The sequence below is a fragment of the Gavialis gangeticus genome, unplaced genomic scaffold (genome assembly GCF_001723915.1).
Source record: "Gavialis gangeticus isolate Ggan-Ray unplaced genomic scaffold, GavGan_comp1, whole genome shotgun sequence".
Taxonomy (NCBI): Eukaryota; Metazoa; Chordata; order Crocodylia; family Gavialidae; genus Gavialis; species Gavialis gangeticus.
In genome coordinates, this window is record NW_017729034.1 from 38,968,422 (window position 1) to 38,988,585 (window position 20,164).

The following is a 20,164-nucleotide window of genomic DNA, read 5'->3' on the forward strand; positions in this document are numbered from 1 at the left end:
TTATGTATGGACTGCAAAGTAACTACTTTTGGCAGGGATAGATTGAGTTGGGGCATGGCTTTTTTAGCCCACTTTTTGTAAGACGTTCCTCAAGAGAGGCAAGCAGATCAACCCTGAATAGGGCTGCATGGATGACTTGGTAGCTGCCTCAGGTTCCTTATGCCCCTTATGGGGTCCTGTGACCATCACACCAAGATCTTCAATGCATGCACTTAGGCAGGAGTATGGAGGAGTGGAGGCTGTCCTAAATCTACCATTCTCCCCTTTAGACCACTGAGACAGAGTACAAGGCCAGACCAAATCCAGATGTTCAGTGCCTTGATGGTTGTAGCTTCTGCCAAAGAGCAACAGATTAGACCTGTTGTTGACTGCCTAATGCCTCAGTGAGGGAATACTTTTGTCAGGGTGATGTCCCTTAGCCTTACTCCAACCAAGGAATACCCATAAGGCAGTGGAGGGTAGTTTTTGTTTCTGGGTATGAGTGTAAACTGCATCTGACTGGAGGGGCCTGGTGGCAACATGGTAGGACTACTCATGGTAGGGTAGCTCCTATAAAACACCATGATCTTGCAACCTCCAAAGTAAGGTGAGTATAGGGTGCCTCAAAACCCTAGCAAAGTAATAATACATGATAATAATGCTTTGCAGTTACATACATCTAAGCAATTTCAAGACACTTTACAAACAATTATTCCTTAAAAAATAATTGTAATTAGTTAATGATGTCCTACAATTGCAAGTAATAGGGGCCTACAGCTAGGCTTATTGAAGTAAGTAGCCTGGAAGTAAAGGGTCTGATGTTCAGACATATGGAAGTCAAGGGGCACTAAGCTCTCAGCCTATTTGAATTCATTCAGCCTGTATGCAAAAACAAAAACAAAAACAAAAAAACATGCTTTATGATCCTCATCGGTCAACACAAAGAATAGCAAAAAACACAAACTGCAACTCTTGTCACTGTTGCCAGTAAGAAACAAACCTCACCATGGAGGCTCATTGCAACACTGGAGAAAGAAAGGAGGAAATGGGGGAGGGCAGGATTGGGAGAGACCATCCCACACTAATTACTGCCTGAGGGCTTGAGGATTAGTCACATGCAGCTCTCCTGATGGTGATGACGTGGTGCTAGGGACAAGGCTCATTTCACAGGGGAACTGCATCGGGAAGGGGTGGTTAATAGTAGATATTGCTGAATGAATCAGAGAGAGAGAGCCAAGTGCCTGCTCCTACAGCAGCACACTGGAAAGTCTCCCCCCCCCTCCACCCCAGCACTGCTTCTATTCCTCCACCCTCAGCACAGACCCCGGATCTCCCCTTCCCACCCCCAGACACTTATAGAAAGCGGAGGGGAGGGGAGGGGAAGGGGTGGCCTGCAGGAGGAGCTGACCGGGCTTTTAACACATGACCAGGAGGAGCAGCAGTGGTAGCTGCAGAAGAGGGATGGCAGGGGGAAGCAGAGGTAAGACCCAGGCAGCAGCATCCTTCTGCCAGGCCTGGGCACTCTGCCTGGCAGCAGTCACTCTCTCTCAGCTGGTGGATGGGAGGGAAGCCACAAAGGACTGGACACAGGAGAAGGTGGGTCATGCTTGCATTTCTCAGACTGTTTTTTATCCCCCCCTGCTTCCCCCAACTTGCTTGCAGAGTGGGGATTTGATCTCTCTTGTAGAGGGAAGGAGAGATGAGCAGATGAAAGCCATTTAATACCCCAGAGCAGTTTCTCTGTGCCAGTCAGGAGGCTTCTAATATGATCTTCATAAGATCCCTTCTCTTTCCTTACTAGAGAGAGAGGTAGTTAGCCCTGTCAGTCTGAACACAGGCTGCCCTCCCCTCTTCCTTACTAGAGATAGTCAGATGAATTGCATCTTTACTGCAGAGCCATCTCTGATCAGCGGGGATCCAGGTTTTCTGTTTACAAAGCCCAAATTCTTGGATTAAAACCCTGCGTTTAAAGCTATTTGGAAACCTACCAGCACCACAATATATAGGTATTTAGAATTTAATTTTATTATAAATAATAAAATAAATTCTAAATACCTATATATTTTGGCATTTGATATCACTTTTTTTATCATGGGAAATCAGAGCTCCCCCTGTCCCCTTCACTCACCAGGCTGTGGGTCCAGTTTTGGCTGTACCTCACCTCCCCCTTGCTTTGTGGCACTGAGCAGCTCTGATATGCCATTGCCCCTCACTCACATGCCAACCCCACCCCAGCCCTGCTGGTGCCCCTTACTCCTAACCCGCTGCCCCCACCCCTGCCCCCCAGTGCATGAGGAAGGGAGTGGGTGTGTAGGGAATGAGGGGGTGTGGGCACAGGTGATGCACGGGGGGCCAGGGAGGACCAAGGCAATGCAGCAGGGGGTCTGGGGGGCATGTGTACCCCAAGACTTCTGTGCCCAGAGTAGGGCATGGGGCTGCAGCTGGGCCAGACCAGCTCTGGGCAGGAGCTGCTTCCACACCCCAGTGGGCAGGACCTGGTGTAGGAGTGAGCGCCAAGCTGCCATGGTGAGACAGGGCAGCAGCACAGAGTTGTGGCAAGGGGAGACCCACAGTTTACCATGTTTTTCTTCTTTAAAGGGGGGAAACCCATTATTTTCTCAGTTAGAGAGAAAATCTGCCTTTTTTTCTCTGTTAAAGGAGAAAATCCACAGTTTTCCACAGCAAATAGAAAACCCAGATCCTTGCTTATCAGGCAACTATGCCCCTTCCTGTAAGCAGCATAGTTTAGATCGGTAGTGAACAGAACACACATTCACCCTTTGGGGGATGGGGGGCAAATCTTAGACCAGTTCTGCCATGTTTAAACCAGTCTACATGTGCCAAACTTCTGTTCTGTTACAGGTATAGGCCAGTTTTCGATCACTTATACTGGTGAAAGGGTAACGTTTGTATCTCGCCTATGTGATGCTGGCAACATAAAGATCAGAAATCTTAACCTATTATTTAAGAGGTGCTGTTATTAAGAGGTACCAGTATACATGCCACTGGCAGATAAAGAGATAACATGGTCTCTATCTTTTGTAATTTAACGTCTGTACAGAGAATTGTTTTTCCCGAATTTACCGTTGTGATGATATATGATTTACACCAAGTTGGAATTAGTAGAACAACAATGTAAACGTTTAACAGTGAGTGCTGCTGAATTGGAAAAAAGTTGATGGGACTCTGGAAAAGAAATCAGAATATAATTAAGGTGATTCAAAGAGGCTTTAGTTAGATCTTAGTTGAGGAAACAAAGGGCTCTTTGGTGAACTATGTCTAGCTGAGAAATATGAGTATTGTTATGGCTGATAACCAGGGATCCTAGTTTCCCATGGAAAAATGGGGATTTTCTCTTTTCCCTAAGGAAAAACATGGATTTTCAATTTTAACAGAGAAACATGCAGATTTTACTTTTTTGCAAAGAGTTCCAGCCTGCAAGGGGCTGGGGGCTGCAGGAGGAGGGTGGTCAGGCAGGGTGCATATGCACATGGCCGCTAGACAGCTTGGAAAGCAGCTCCTGCAAGTAAGTCTGATGTGGGGGGGGTTTGAGGCCCCTGCAGGGAAGGAGTTGGGCAGGTCTGCGTCCCCTCGCTGCTCTGGGGTGAGCAAGGGGCATGTTGCCAGGGCAGTGCTGGCTTGCAACAGCAAGGAGCTTCTCTGCCTGGCCTGGCCCTGCTCTGGCCTGCCATGCCTGCCCTCCTGGGCTGTGAAGGCCCTGTGGGGAGGGCAGCAGGGTGGGGAGCCCGAGCCCACAGCTGGCACTGGCTATGCTGCCTGTGGGGGGGTGGGAGCTGACCTCCCCCCGGGCTGCAGTAGCTGCTGTCTCCTGTGGGTGGTAGCCAGGCCTCGGGTGCTTCAGTGGGGGGAAGAGGGCTGCGGACACGACTCTGGACCTGGGTCCCTGGTCCCATAAGCTCTGGAAGCTGGGGGCCCCTCTGGCAGGGCTGGGGAAGGCAGGAGGCTGTGGGCAGGGGGCATCAACGGGGCCAGGGGACTGTAGTTGGAGAGTGGCCCAGTCCCTCCTTTTCTCCAGGTAGAGGCAATGCAAAAGGGTCAGTGCTGGGAAAGAGGAGTCTATAGTGCACTTCATGCTGCTGATCTTTTCTATTTCATAGGTATTGTCAAAGCAAAATCTAACTCATATCTTCTATTTTCCTTGGTTCTTGTTATAAATCTGCATCCCTTTCTGGATAGGTAAATTATGTGACTATATCATAAAAATGGGGATTTTGTTCCTCTTCCTCTTTCATGGGTTTGTATCTTTGCAACACTGCCTCCTTTCACAATAACTATGCAGCCACTGTGGTGTACCCTCGTCTTGTGTTGCTTCAGCTAGATATGATTCACCATTTTAACCAAGCCCATCATTTCCTCAGACCAAGATATGCTACTCTCTGAATTCCCTTAATTATATTTTCGCTGGCTTCTTTTGTAGAGACTGCAGTTTTAGGTCTTGTCTTTTTTTCCAACAGTGCTCTCCACCAAACCTTTTTTCTCAATGATCTGCTACTCCAAGGTTAATATAAACCTGATGTTATCAAACACTTTCTTCAGCTGCTAAGACACAATCATGCCTCTCTTCATTTGTGATCATTTCTAATAGGTCCAGTTTACACAATATCACTTAGAGGAAGTGTTTCACAGTGTAATGGGTGAGTCACATAACTGTGCTGTAAGACTGCTGAAGACCTCACATCCTCTAATGTTCAGTCTGCTTTTTGTTTTAAAGTGTGACTCTAAAATGAAAGTCAACATTGTTGTGTCCCTCTGCTTCCTATGTGAAATTTGCAAATAAAAAAGATATTTTCTCTAAGTATCTGCCCTGAATAGGCAGATCTAGGGTTTTTGAAAAACAGGGTGCAAATAGTATGGTGCATCATCATCACATACAACACAGTACATGGTTTTTTCTCCAGTTAAAGACAAACTAGAAGCTTTCCTAACATACTGGGGGAGTAGCGCTATATTATTCATGTTAAGCTCAAAGTAGAAATAAATATAACTATTGGAATGTGCACTGATTTGCTAGATAATATATTCAATTTATAAAAACATTACAAACTAGGCAAAAACAGTCCTATACTCATTACAGTTAAATGTACATCTCTTATTCAGATTGGAGTGCCTCCAATATTTCACTGTCAGTCATTTCTATATCTGAGTTAATATTACCACACCCAAGTTGAGGTTTTTAGCTAAAGTTAAAACAGTCTGCAGGGCTGTGAAACAGAAGAGACACATTACCAGGAATGGCTAAGAGACAGCACAAATAAAGAAGAAAGGACAGTTTGAATAGTGGAACAACAGGCCATTAAAAAGGACAGCCGATCATTAATACATGTAGAGTTGAGAAAGATTAGCAGAAATGAGGAAGATAATTTTAACTCCTTCAACCCTGCCTGAATAGAAGGGCCTCTTCCCCTCCCAGGCAGTTGGTTTTAAGTTAAAAAAACACCCCTGCTGTCCTGTAACCTCCACGTGTGTGATATGCTCTTCAGGCATCATTAATAGTAATAGGTCAAATAGATATATCGTAATCAAGACCCAACTTAAAACACAATAGCTTACCCAGATGTAATATTATTACTGGTAATGATATATGAGATAGAAGGAACCCAACTAAAATAAATGGTTGAATTTGCAGTGCTGGCACCTAGAAAAATAATTTTTTTTCTCTAGAAACTAAGCACATTCTGTCTGGAAATAAGTACATTTTTTAAAGGACACAGAACTCCATAATGCCACTTCTAGAGTGACTTCTTGAGAGATGAACCATACTTTAAAGGAGTTGCTTTGTTTCCATATTATTGTAGAATGCCAGGACAAATCAGACTGGCACTCAAGCTACTAATAATACAGCAGAAGATAGCAGTTGCATTCAAGTGCACTGTATTTACTGTAATGTTTAAGAAAATCAAGTTTAAGAGATGTAATTAGCAATGATTATTGTAATATTTACTTTTTCCTTTTGCAGTATTCCCACCAATCAAATATTTTAAATTCTACCAGTATCCAGCAAATTGCAGCAAACACAAATGTTTCTCTAATGTGGCAAAGTGATTTGTACCCTATGCTGATAGAGAGATACTCAGGATCACCAGGAAATTATGCTGTGCGTCAGGTAAGACTGCATCTTCTGAAGATATTAGGGGACCCTCTAGACATTCAGATAAAGGCGTGATAGGATCTGATGCGTGGTCCACACAATCATACCTCTTGCCATGCCACTCATTGGATGCAGGAGGCATCGCTGTGGTATTCAGCATCAGATCCAATCATACTTTATTGCTGGTACAGGGGAAGCCCAGGATTGCAACCCCACTGCACCAGCTCTCTGGCTGTGAGCTCCACAGTTAACACGGCTCACAGCATTCCCCGCACTGCCCCAACTGCAGGCTGCACAGCAGACAAGGTTCAGAGCAGGTAAGCACATAGCTACAGGTTCAATGAATGGCATGATAAGAACAAGCTACAAAGTTATTACACATGTTAAGGCATCATTAACTGGTTAATCAAGCCTTAAGCATACTGTATAGATGAGGCCTTTGGCTACTATATATTCTTTGTATCCTGATAGTGCTCTCAATGTACTAGGCACTGATTACTAATATGGAAGGACACGTTCCCTGCATTCTGTAAAGCGAACATCAGTATTGTCATACTGAAAAAATGCCATTCACAATGTGAAGGTTGATTGATCCCAAACTTAATTTACATCAGGTTCTACTCCCTAATCTCATTTCTGAGCTAGGTATTAGATTTCATAGTAAAACAGAATTTGAACACATATTTTAATAAAAAAATCCTTCTATGTTTCATAAACAAAAATCAAGTCTGCCTTTTGCTCTTTTATTGACGCACACATACCGTGTGGATATCTGTCCCATACAGTGGACAAGCCAAGTGCTTTCCCTAAAGATTTCTTGCTAGTTTGGGGATTGGGCTACTGAGTTGCCGAAGAGATTTTGTTCTAGTGCTGCTCTGCTAGTATTCTAGTAGACACAGTGCTACTTGCCATTTAACTTGTTTTGGATTATTACAGTCTGTCAGGAAGCCACAAAAGGGCCATGAGACCAGAAGTCAGGAGCTTGAGGTTTCTTTGCTATGGCTGACATCTACCCCTTGGGCAATGTTGGGCAAGTTATTTTTGCCCTAGTTCATTTCCCATTCATATAACACAGAGATACTGATTGTTCCCTACTTCAGAGGAGCAACGTGAGGCTTCATTAATTAATGTTTATAAAGCACTTTGAGATCCCTGGAAGAAAGGTGCTTCAGAATTTCATAGCAGTAGAACAAAATGCACCCTTAGTGTTGCTCCAGTAACTTCCAGAGAGTTGCACTTGCAAACACCAGGTCTACTCTTTGGTCACCCATTAAGAAAAGTCCTGTGGAACTTCAGGAAATTAATAAACCATAATTATGTACTTGAAAAAGGACTTTAACAACCTAGAGAATTTAACAGGACACTATTCACTTAATCAGCTTCCAAACAAGGTTCCAAAAAGACCTGCAATTGGCCACATGTTGTAAAACTTTAATCAAATAGAGTGAGCCCTATATAATATTTATTACAATGTTATTATATGTATAGGCAACTGATTACTTATTGTATGTAAGATTATTAGAAGATTAGACACAAATAAGTTAAACAGAATCAGTCATCCTGTGGAGCACTGACTTCTATACCCAATGTTAATCTTTTTTCATGTTAAAAACTGAGAGTTCATTCTTGCTTCTTGTTTTCCCTTGATACATTTTTTTTTTTTTTAAAACAGAGATTGTGGCTGACTCTACATAGGTTTACACATGGAGAATGAAGGATTCTTTTTCCAGTAATCTTTATTCCTCTTTCAAGGACTAGAGCAAATCTAATCCTCATGCTCTACCAGATTGCAAGGATCAAATGTATCTTTCTCCTGCCCAAGCTGCAATATGCACTAGTAAGATGAAGAGAATCAAAGGCTGAGTTGCAGCAACCCCTTTACCCCTTTAGCAAGTAAGAAAGTTGAACCTGTACACTTTAAACACATACTGCATCTGTTAAATAGTCTCTGCTCTGGTTCCCTCAGCCACACCAGAGGACTCGGCTACACGCCTACTCTATGGAAATAGGCAACTTTTCCTTTGCTTGCTCCTGTGGCTATTGGCTAAGGGACTTAGGGGCATCCAGACCCCAAGACCTCCGGCCTTGGGCCTGCATGTAGGATGCATGCCAAATGGATCTTCACAGTATGTGAAACTCCAAACTGTAAAGTCTGGGGTGGAGGATACTTGCTGGTTGTAGCACCACATATGGTTTTTTAATGATTGAGTTTTGTTCAGTTGATAGGATTCAGAACTGATTTGGCTAATTTGGCCTAGGATACGAAACCCCTGACCCCCCCCCCACCACAACCAAACAAACCCCAGGATACCTCTACAGGAGGCTCACCCACGTAGGGCCATTTTGCGCACACACCCCTGCAATGCAGACTCCAGTGTGACTTAACAGCTACAGCAATGGTTTTCAACCTTTTTTCATTTGCCGGCCCCTAAAAAATTTCAAACGGAGGTGAGGACCCCTTTGGAAATTTCAGGTGGAGGTGTGGACCCCGTTGAATTTTAAGTGTGGGTATTCATGTACTTTTGATTGATCATAGGCATTATTGCAGACCCCTTAGACAGTCTGCAGCCCCCCAGGTGTCCACGGACCACAGGTTGAAAACCACTGAGCATAGCCCTAATTGTTGCGTAAATTAATTTGCCAATCTGTAGCTGGTGGAGCAGAAAAATGCAGCTTGTTTCAAAGTCAAACCAGCCTCCATGCCATCCAGTCCCCTTGTTTCCATGGTGATGCTGGCAGACAGCCAAAAGAAAGAAAATAGAGCAGAAAGAGGCCTGGAAACCACACAGCCACTAACCTGGAGCTCTCTGCTGCTGCTGGGTAACAACACTGCATAAAAACAAAGCTCCTATGAAAATGTAACAAATAAGCATCTCTGATTTTATACTCCACTGTGCCTTGGCATTTCTAAGACCCAGTAGGCTGGGGGCATGGGGGGACAGTCAAAGTCATTCTGTGGAGTGGGCTAAATTCAACTTTGAATTATAACCTGATCGCTGGCAAGTAGGTGCAGGACTATGTATTTCACTTAATTCAGAGCAGAACTCCAAGTGATCCCAATGGCCGGCTGGCACAGACCGAAGGTAGCATTTACCTTCTTACTGCATGGATTTTCAAAACAACATTAAACAAAATTAAAACAGCTTGAAGGAGGTGTCTCTGCCAGCACTGAAACTAATGACAATGTGCATGCTGCCTTCAGTAAGAACAAGATTGGATTCCTAATGTTCTCAAAGACTTTACCCTACTGCTTATCTAAATAGATGGAACTACCTTATCACAGTACTCGGGAACCAGTAAAAATCAACTGCTTTGAAGAGATGGTCTTCAGATGAAACTGAAGCAGAACTCTCTATACTGAATACATATAGAGCTATTCAGAGGCAATTTCTTAAGGCAGAAGCTGTCCAAGATGAGTGCTGTTGTATAGATTTTACTGTTTACATTTTTGTCGCCACCCTGAATTATATTCTGTAAAATTGCATTATTTTAAATTGGCTGTCCTCAGATGTTCTATATTTGTTGCCTTTATGGAGAAGAGAGTTTCCTTTTGAACATCCAAGCCTTGTTCACTTGAAATTGTGTGGGAAGTCAAAAAATCAACATATTATTTACAGTGCCGTACCTAGAGGCCCCAATGAGCAGCCAAAATCCCATTATGTTGGGCACAGTATAAGAGTATAATAAAAATATCTATTTAAAAATGATCCTCACCCCAAAGAGCTTCCAATTTTAGGAGACAAATGGAACAATTGTGAGAGGAGGGATAAGGTAGCAGCGAAACAGTGATGTGTAGTATTTTAAGCACCAGTTATGGTACTGATGCTTAAATATTTGAACATGTCACTCCATTGAATGTCACTACAGTGCCTTGTTACAGACTATACTTAGCTACCTAATTGCAGAATATACTTTTATTAAAAATGCTGTGACTACTGCAGAAATATTTAAGTGTTGCTATTCTAAACTAGCTACCGATTGGAGAGTTTGTTTGAACTAGAACATTGTTTATCTAATTATAATAATAATAATTATTATTATTATTATTCCAGCATATCAAGCACCGTCTTCAAAGATTACAGGCTGGCTGGGTAATTGAAGAAGATACATTTCAGAGATACACACCCTATGGATATCGAACCTTTTCAAATATCATTAGCACTCTCGACTCCACTGCCAAACGCCATCTGGTACTTGCTTGTCACTACGACTCAAAATATTTTGGCCCACAATGGGATGGCAGAGTGTTTGTGGGGGCCACAGACGCAGCTGTGCCCTGTGCTATGCTGTTAGAGTTAGCACGCGCCCTGGACAGCCAGCTTCATACAATGGAGGTATTTATGTCATTGTCTCTGTCGCTTCTTTTCTATCGCAAATTGTAAGCCTTAGGTTGCTTCTGTGTGGTCTCAGTGCTCCCAAAATTACAGTATCCAATATCACATAATAGGTCAATTTATTATCCTAACTGATAAAGGACTATATGGGGCCTCCTAGACCATGGCGTCCAGTCCCCTTCACTCACAGCCAACTATTTCCTCAAGGATCACCCCAAGTAACTCTCAAACACAACTACAAGGCACAAAACCAGAAATAACAAAACATCCTACAACATGTCATGCAGAGGAGATAAGGGCACTGCCAGTGCCATACTACTGCAATCACAAATGAGGATAAATGTGCAATGATAACAGTGTTTTGAGCATTTCAGTAATATACAGTGGAAGTAACAGAAGACTTAAAAAAATATTTCTCATCATGTATTCAATCCTGGGTTCTAACATAATAATGGATACATACATAAAGTTGATTCTATTAAAGGGCAGATAACAGGCTTTTGATGAGTTCTGATATGAAATAATAAAATATTCTAAAAATGGGGAATAAATATACACAGTCTCACTTTTTATTTTTTTTGTGGCTCAGATTGTCCCCAGAAAATTATACACATTTGCTTTTTAATGGAAGGAATATATCTGGAAACTGCTTATTACAAAAATAAGCACTTCTATAATACATAATTTATCAGAGTATTTTACTTATTCATTTTCATTTAGAAAGCTTGATTTTTTTTTTTTTGTATGTCCTCCCCCAGCCATTTGTACGAACAATCATCAGCATCAATTTGGAGATTTTAATTTTTAGCAAATAATAGATTTAATTACAGCTTTTTCTCTCATGAGGTGGGCAAATACTTTTCATAGACTGGTAGCAAAACTGTTTGGGATATATATGAAGAATACATTATCTGTGACCTTTTTGGTTCTGCCTTGGTAGTATAATGCTATGTTATTCTCTCAGCCAGATCTACTTATACTATGAGTTTGAGCTGCAATTTCCATTGCATTCTTCTTCCAAGTATATAAAGGAAGTATAAAATAATGTAGGTCAAAGATATCTTTCTACAATATTCAGATCTAGGACCAAGCAAATACGAAAACCTAAAACATGGAAGCAAATAAAATGCCTGTGCATGATATGGCTTTTCTTATAATAGGTATGCTGGGGATGACTTGTGTTATGGGGGTGGGGATTCCAGTGGAAGGCATGAACAGGAATAAATGGAATCTCTACCAGAAAAAATAGTCACCATGGACTGAATATCATATAGCCCTAACTACACAAAGGAACTTTTATAGGAATTACATATTTTATAAAAATAATATTTTCTACAGAATTTCCCTTGCAGAGTTAGAGCTGTACTGTTTCAGCTCATAAGAACATAAAAAGTGCCATACTGGGTAAAACCAATGGTCTGTCTATTCCAGTAGCCCGTCTCCAACAGTGGCAGGAATAGATGCTTTAGAGGCAGAGCATATAAACAGGGTATATCTAGAGTGATCTCTGTCATACCTTTCCTGGCACCCACCATCGTTGATTTACATCTCTGTTTTGTTTAATAGCTATTAATGATTTTATCATCTATGAAATGTTTTAGTCTCTTTCTGAACCCAGGTATATTATCTGCCTTTACCATCTCCTGTGGTAATGAATTCCTCAAGTTAACTATGCACCACGTAAAAAAAAGTACTTTCGCTTGCTAGCTTTAAACATGTCTCATGGTAATTTTAGGTCCCCCCTAGTTCTAGTATTCTGGGACTTACTGAATAACAGTTTCCTGTTCACTTTGTCCACACCCTTCATGATTTTATAGACTTATCACCCCTTGGCCTTCTCCTTTTCAAACTGAAGTATTCTAGCCTCTTTTGTTTCTCCTAGTATGGAACTCCACCCATGGTAGCAAAGTTGAGTCACAATTCATATGGGTCACTACTTGTTGTTGACCCTGCTCCCACCATTTTAACTGTATTGTATATAACCCTGATAAGGTTTGAAGCTCTGACTAGTGGACATACTAAGTTAAAACACCAAGGCTAAATTACTTAGACTAATTTTAGGCTAATTCCTAAAAATCTTAGGAAATATCCTGAGTACAGATAAAGCCTCTATCTGTACTAAGAAAAGGGAAGGGGAAGATATTTCATATGGATAGCTCTTTGCAACCCTAAACAGAAAAGTTGTCTTTTCTGAAGTGGACTGGATTGCCTTGATTTTTTGGCAACTAAAGAGGAAGGGTGTGACCAACAGGCACTCTTTGCTTTGGGTTGAGGGTCAAATATAACCCCTACAGTTGGCTGCCCGTCACGCTACAGGAAGAGGCCGTCACTGTTTTCATGGCTGATGGCTCTTTGTTCCTCACTAAGGTTTCATGAGACCCAGCACACAGAAGCTTTACAAAAAATACAGCTTGTGTGTGTATACAGACAGACCTGCAGCCAGACATCCATGATGAGTTGTCAGCCGAGTCAGACCTCAATTGGGTGTTGTTGCAGACCCACGTCTTTCATGTCCTGACTTGTCCCATATGCTACTCCCATCTGACATCAGCTTTTTCAGCTACCTGGTTTTGTAGATGGTTCTCAAGTTATTGGATTTATTCTCAAAAAAGGCAGAGATGTAACCTACAACATCCTTGTAAATAAACTATATCATTAAATGCTGGCGTACAAGCAAATGGCAGCCATCATGATGTGGCAGAGATTGAAAAAATTGGAAGATCTGGATATGATGTCCTGAAAATAGGCTAATGCTGAAGTTTCTTATTGACTAGTTCAAAAGGATGACTCATACAGGTAACAGGTGCAGGATTAGATCAAGGATCAATGTTCTGTCTGTATGTATTAAAAAAAAAGCATCATTTATCAACAGAACAGCTCCACCTCCAGACCAGATCTTTCACTTCAGCTCATTTTCTTTGACGGTGAAGAAGCCTTTGTTCAGTGGTCGCCTTTTGATTCTCTCTATGGATCTCAACACCTAGCTCAGAAAATGGCATCTACACCACATCCACCTGGTACCACTACCACAAGTCAGCTACAAGGCATTGTAAGTGAAAACCCTTTTCATTTTAAAATAAGAAATAGTTAAACTTCATGCACATTATTACTGTGAAATAATTGGCCAAACTTCCCTTGGAGCCAAACAGTTTCTCAGGAACTACATTCAAGTTAATAGCAGTTTTTTGAGAGGTCCTACTTCCGTTATCTTTCTTCAGCATGGGCAACTTCACCTAGATAAGAACAGGGACAAATGGAGGGACAACATGCTCTCTTTCTGAAAGTAGAAACTGCTTGCACCAGATGTTCTGAGTCTGGGCCATTGTATTTTGCAAATTATGCTGTTCCTTGTTAAATGTACTCTCATATTAGAACTGGCTACTGCCTCTGCCAACTAGATCTCTTCAGACATGGTGGTGATATCATTGGTTCTTTGATAAGGATTGTTGAGTTAGAGAAGAGGGAATGTTACACTTCCACTTATATAAAAGTAGGACAGCTTATTTATTTTAAAAAAATGTGCTCTTTAACAAGCTTTTGTGTTCCTCTTACAGGATCTACTTATGTTACTGGATTTGATTGGTGCACCAAACCCGACTTTTCCCAATTATTTTCCAAAAACTGCCCGGTGGTTTAACAGGCTTCAAGCAACTGGTAAGGTGTGGGTTACCCATGTTTAAAAGCAGGGCTGTCAATTAATCACAGTTAACATGTGTGATTAACACATTAATTGGTTCTTGAGTTAATTTTTTTAACACGTGGATCATGCATGTGGTTTCGGAGCCTGTGCCTGGGCTCCACTCCATTGCCGTCACCGGGTCACCCAGTTAGGTGGCAGCAGCAATGCAGAGGACTGCAGGACAGCCTGGTGCAGGCTCCTGGAGGCTGCAGTGGGCAGGGGAGAGGAGGGGGGAGGTACACACACAGGCACAGATTAGCAGCTGCAGCCTGCATATGGCCAGGAACGCAGCCCGGTAGTGTGTAGAGTAGTGTCCTGCAGGTAAGTATGTGGAAGAGAGGGTGGGGGGAGAAGGGTCAGGGGGTGGTAGATCGAGGCCTGCACGGTGAGAGAGGGAATGAGGCAGGGGCAGGTCATGGGACGAAGCTGTGGGTGACTTGTTCAGGGGTGCAGCTCTCTGACACTGCGCACACCCTTGGGCATATGCCCCCCAGATTTGTGCATGTGCTGAAGGTGAGCTGCCGGCTGGGGCTCCGCCTCTGCTGCCTTTGCCCTGGGAGCAGCGCAACGCCACGCCATATTGTGCCTCCAGCCGCCGGGTGGGCAGGGGATACAGCACAGCCAGGGTGTGGCTCCAGGGGCAAAGGCAGCAGGGTGCAGAGCCCTAGCCCGCAGCTGCCCTGCACGCAAATCTGAGGGGCACATGCCCTCCATGCCTCTCCCAAGGGTGCACATAGCAGCAGGGAGCCGTGCGCCTGGATGAGCCACCCATGGCCCCGTCCCATGACCTGCCCAGCCCGACTCCCTCACTCACTATGTGGGCCTCGATCTGGACCCCCTGCCCCTCCCTTACACAGATTTACTTGCATAATTTTGCAAAATTTTGATTTTTTTCTGCACATAATTTTGAAGTTTTAGCTGTGCGATTAAAATCATGGTTAATCAAGACTTTTTTTAATCGCGCAACTAATCACGATCAAATTTTTTTTATAAATTTGACAGCTATAAAAAGTACAAGCTCAGTCCTAAAATTGCTGTGTAAAAGAGGGCCACTTTTTTTCCTGGAATTCCACAGACTGTTTAATGCAGACAGCTTGTAGACTTGCAACTGAAAATTGTTAACCATTTCTAACAAAAGCAAGTTACCAGCATTTTAAGGGGCATGTGTTTTTAGTAAGATCCTCCTTGCTAAAGTCATTTTGTTTTATCATCAATCATGAGGTTTCACAATTTATCTGATTCACACCATTCCATTTTCAGGATTGGGAATCTTATGACTAAAATTAAAAGAAAATAACAACCCTGCCCCCCATTTCTAAAATTGGTGTATCTATTATAAAGACTCTAACATTTGTAACCTGTAATAAGGGAAGTCTAGAAGTATTAGAGCCACGAAATCAGGGTTCTAGGAGTGTCTCTGTGTAACCTTGGACAAATTGTTTAACTTTAGTATGCTTTAGTTTTCTTGTACGTACAATAAGGAGAGCAAAACCAATCTTGAGATCCTGTACTGAACAATGCAAAGTAAATGCAAATAGTTTGTTTCTAATGTTTTCTCTTTGGTGGGAAAAGGATCCTCATACTAGAGGACAAAAGATGTTCAAATGACTATACTGTCGTGCAAAGATGTTCAAATGACTATACTGTCGTGCAAAGATGTTCAAATGACTATACTGTCGTGCATAGCTTAATTTTTATTTCAATTGTGAATTACAGAACGAAAGCTACATGGGTTGGGTTTGCTAAAGAATCACCCATTTGAAAGGCAGTACTTCCAGGGTAACTCACATCAAGGCATGATTGAGGATGACCATGTTCCATTTTTAATAAGAGGTACAGTAAAAGCTGCATTAATATTTCCTGCCTACTGTATGATCACTCTGTAATTTCAGGGTTGGGTGCTCATTATTGTGCCTGAACAGGTGCTTACTTCAGGATGCATGCAAATGAGCATTTTTAGCACTAAGCCTCTGAACTGGAGACCTTTAAATCCATTTTTCAGAAGAGCCATAGCTCCCAGAGAAATGCCATAGCCAAAGCAGTACTAGAACCCATATCTACCGAGCAACTTAGTTATAATACTACTGCAACAGTGAAATAAGGCTCTAGGATCCATATTTACAGGACTGAATTCACAAACCTGAACTAGGTGTCTACATTCTCACTGCAGCTCAGGGGAGGAGTTATGCACCTAAGAATGGAGTTCACAACAGGCAGCATTGCTGAGCCAGGAGATACCAGAGAAAGCCAATTATTCTGCCTCTCTCCCAGATTTAAGCACCAATCTGGGATTGAGATTCAGAGCATGACATCCCCTCCCTGGATTGAGGCACCCAAGTCATACTTCTGCCTTCAGAGACTGGGTGGCCCATTCATTTGTTTGTTGTTTTTTTTTAAAGATGCCCAAGGAAGGAGGAGAGGGTACATGTCATGTAACAGCAAGTGCTCCATTAGGATCAGGAAGCAGGAGACTTGGATTCAAGTCTGTTTTCTCCTTCTCCCAAGACAGTCCTTGCCTAACCATCAGGCTGCAGTCTAGGCTGAGGCCACCTCTGCCTTTCCTATTGAAGTTATATCACTGTGTAGCCAAAAACACCAGATTCATGGAGCCAAGGGCAGCATAAGCAAGAGGGGAAGGACTGTAGCCCAGGAATGAAGTCAGTCTCTTGGCAGGTGGGAGTTTGCATTCTGATCCTTGTTCCCAGGCGTGTTTATATATTTTGCATTAAAGAATCATTGGATAAGGGCTGGAAAAAGTCACAGCCTTGCCTCCAGCCTAGCAGTTAGGGCAGAGAGATCAGAGAATTGGGTTTGAATCCTTAAGGTATTGAACTCGGGTTGCCCACCTCCCACACCAATGCTCTGACGATATAAAAGGTGGGCACAGTACCACTACCTCCATCCTGGATGATGAATAGGAATGAGGCTGAACTGAACTCTTGGTTGTCAGCCTTTTAGGTTGACGTGGGCTCCCCCACGGCCTTGCTCATGGTGTCATCTCGTTTGGGAATCCCAAACAGCTTTTGGCAGGGAACAGGCACCAAGATACTCAGCACAGCTGAAATCGTAGTGTACCCAAGTAACAGAATTTAAATCCAAAAACACAGGTAGCTGCAGGCCCAAGCAATTAGATAGTTGTTGTGGATCACATGCTTAAGCTTAGGAACCTGTACCCTTTGCTGGATCTGGCTTCTGTTTTTCTTGCACTCTGGACCCATACAGCGAGGGGTTTCATCAGGGAGAGAATTAGGCATAGACATTTGATTAAGCTGACAGTCTAAAGTAGTGGTTCCCAAATCCCAAGTGCTTGTTCATCTGTTTTCTCTTCAAATGTAATGAGGATTGTACTGCTCCACAGCACAGTCTCCCATATAGCTGTCTGCAGGAATTAAGCTCAAGCAATTGCAAAGGTGAAGGCCATAAAAATCCAAGTTTCCCTGCAAGATTATGCCCAACTAGATGATGTGGTAAGTATTTGGTATTATAGCCAAGGAAGAGGCCAGCAAGGACAGGAAAGAGGATTAAGAAAGGAAAAATGACCCTGAGGTACAGAACCAATTTAAATCCCACCCACCCCCGGCTTCTCTGGATGTGTCTACACAAGACGTTTATTACAGAGTAGACAAATCGGTTCTACAACAAACTAAGCATCTACATGTCCAGGGCTATTAGGCTGGAGTAAATAAATAAACTTTGCAGCACGGTAGTACTTTTAAATACAGTGCACGTGTAGACAGTCTATGTGGCTGGCTAGGGCACGAGGATGCTTCAGTGTCGAGGCTGCCTGCTGGCTAGCTCTACAATGGAGCACCCTCGTGTTCCAGCCAACTCCTCCACAGCATGTTGAGCTGGGTTGGAGCAGTCCCAGGCTGGCAGGCTGACTGCCTGAACCCTCTGCCAGCCAGGGCTGCCTCGACTCAGCTCAATGCGCTGTGGTCCCAGGTACATGTTTAAATGGTATGCCCAGGAGCAATAAACTCTGGTGCAGTAAGCACCAGAGTTTATTGCTTCGAATTAATTGTGTGTGTAGATGTGCCCTCTGACACTTAAGATCAACCTCCTCTGTTGGCTTGATGCCCAAGGTGCCATAAGCAGCTATTCAGGAAATTCTCTCTTCTGAGGAAAATGAGCCGTGCTCTGTTTCAATCATCCATCCCAACAAGGGAACTGAATAATGGCTATGGAGAATAGAGCAACAGTAAAGCTACAGCAACATGCCCAAGTTACTGGGAGGTAAAGGAGTGTAAGGCTTTGCCTTATGTCAGCTGCCCCATAGTGCGTGCCTGCATGCATGAGCTTACCTTACAGCAAAGTTGACCCAAAAGTGGGAAGTATTTGTAGCCCTAAATGAAACCATGCTAAAAAACTACTGTGGGATAGATTTCAGTTACCATGGGATATGGGCATCTCCTCAGCTGGCACTGTGGCACTGTCCCACAGGAACTTGCCTGTGGTCCAACATTATGCTGCAATAGCAACAGGGATCAGAGTGGATTTGGAGGGGCTACAGTAACTACTTTTGCTGCTCCCCTGTTGCTCTGTCATAAGCATGGTAAAAGCATGACCACAAACCTAAGCACTGGCTTTAGAGTCCAAACAACTATAGCCACAGATGTTGAAAGAAAAACAGCAGGAGTAGCAGCAGCAGGTGGGAAGGAGAAGAGAAAAACAGTTTTTGAGAACTGTGCAATGAAACCAGTGTGTTTACTAACTGAAAAAGAGGAACAGTAAAAGGAAGCTGTAGCAAGATTATCTCTTTATGCAGTAATCATATTGAATAATAATCTGACTGTAGTTTTGCAGTCAGAGTGACCACAATGTACATTAATTTATGAACCATAAAGGCTGGTCTCATCTCTAACTGAATTCTTCTCTCACAGGAGTTCCTGTGTTGCACCTGATCCCATCCCCTTTCCCTTCAGTATGGCACACCATGGAAGACACTGAAGAAAATCTTGACAGAACCATCACTGATAATCTCAACAAAATCCTGCAAGTGTTTGTGCTGGAATATCTTAATCTGTAATAACATACTGGCACTAAATTACTGCTCTGTTTTAAATACTGCTACCAACCCTCCGGGGAAGTTCTTCATCATCTCACTTGGAGCCAAGTGTGGTAGAAAGCGCTAAAGCAAAGGTGATGCAGCAACAACTCCCTGCTCTCCCCACCTGCATACTCCAGTGAAGTCAGATAAAACATAACCTCTAAACAAGAATTACTGCCAGCCTAGAAAGAGCAAGGTCCTGCATGTCTGATGAGCAGAAGAGAGGGGAATTACATTTTTCATTCACCCTGTTTTGTAGTCAGCACTTTAAAACTAAATGGAATCAGCCTCTGTCTAGTTTAGAATTTAGCTACAGTTTTTTGCAAAGTAGAAGAAGTAAGCTTCTTAGAGTCCAGAGCAGGTTACCATAGTCAGAGCATGTTATCATCATAAGAGGCCAGATGACAAGAAAGCACATGCTGCTCTCAGTGGGAGGCATGCCTTTAATTCCTGGTAGGCAGAGGGAACTCTGTCAGACCTTTAGGAAATGGATCACATGCTCTGTAAATAAAAGGTAGGCCATGCTGAAGCAAGGGAAGAGCCATGTCCTTTGTGTCCAAGAAGGTGCTAGCAGAACCCATCAGACCACTTTATTATTGCAACCCAAAGTGAAATCTGAATGGATCGCATATTAGTTGGCTACATTTTTTTAAACTAAGGTTTTGTATACAGGTTTAAATAAAATGCAACGAGAATAATCATGCACAGACGCTGCGCTGCCGCCGCTCGCCATACCCTCGCACTGCATCTGGCCACTCACCATCCCCATCCTCTCCCCTTGCCCCTCAGTAGTACATTTATTAAAAAGGGGGCCGCCAGGGGTACACTTATTAAAAAAAGGTTGAAAACCCCTGATCTAAAGGGTTATTATCCAGTTTTGGCCATATCTTGGGCTGTGGTTCAAAAAGCTCACTTTTACACAGTCCAATATTTTTGTTATTATAAAAAAACCCCCAGAAAAACAAAACAAAGTGAACAACACTGCAACAGAAATTTGTCAGAAGCACTAACAAGCC

General features: G+C 42.9%; 1 protein-coding gene across 1 annotated transcript; it reads left to right on the plus strand.

Annotated features, from left to right (window-relative positions):
- The first annotated feature begins 1,401 nt into the window (after positions 1-1,401).
- On the plus strand, positions 1,402-20,098 carry QPCT (glutaminyl-peptide cyclotransferase). Its single transcript, XM_019526738.1, has 7 exons — positions 1,402-1,575; positions 5,957-6,103; positions 10,141-10,422; positions 13,295-13,471; positions 13,977-14,076; positions 15,818-15,934; positions 18,982-20,098. The coding sequence occupies exons 1-7, from the start codon at positions 1,402-1,404 to the stop codon at positions 19,125-19,127; spliced, it is 1,143 nt and encodes a 380-aa protein (XP_019382283.1). The 3' UTR covers positions 19,128-20,098.
- Positions 20,099-20,164: the final 66 nt, after the last annotated feature.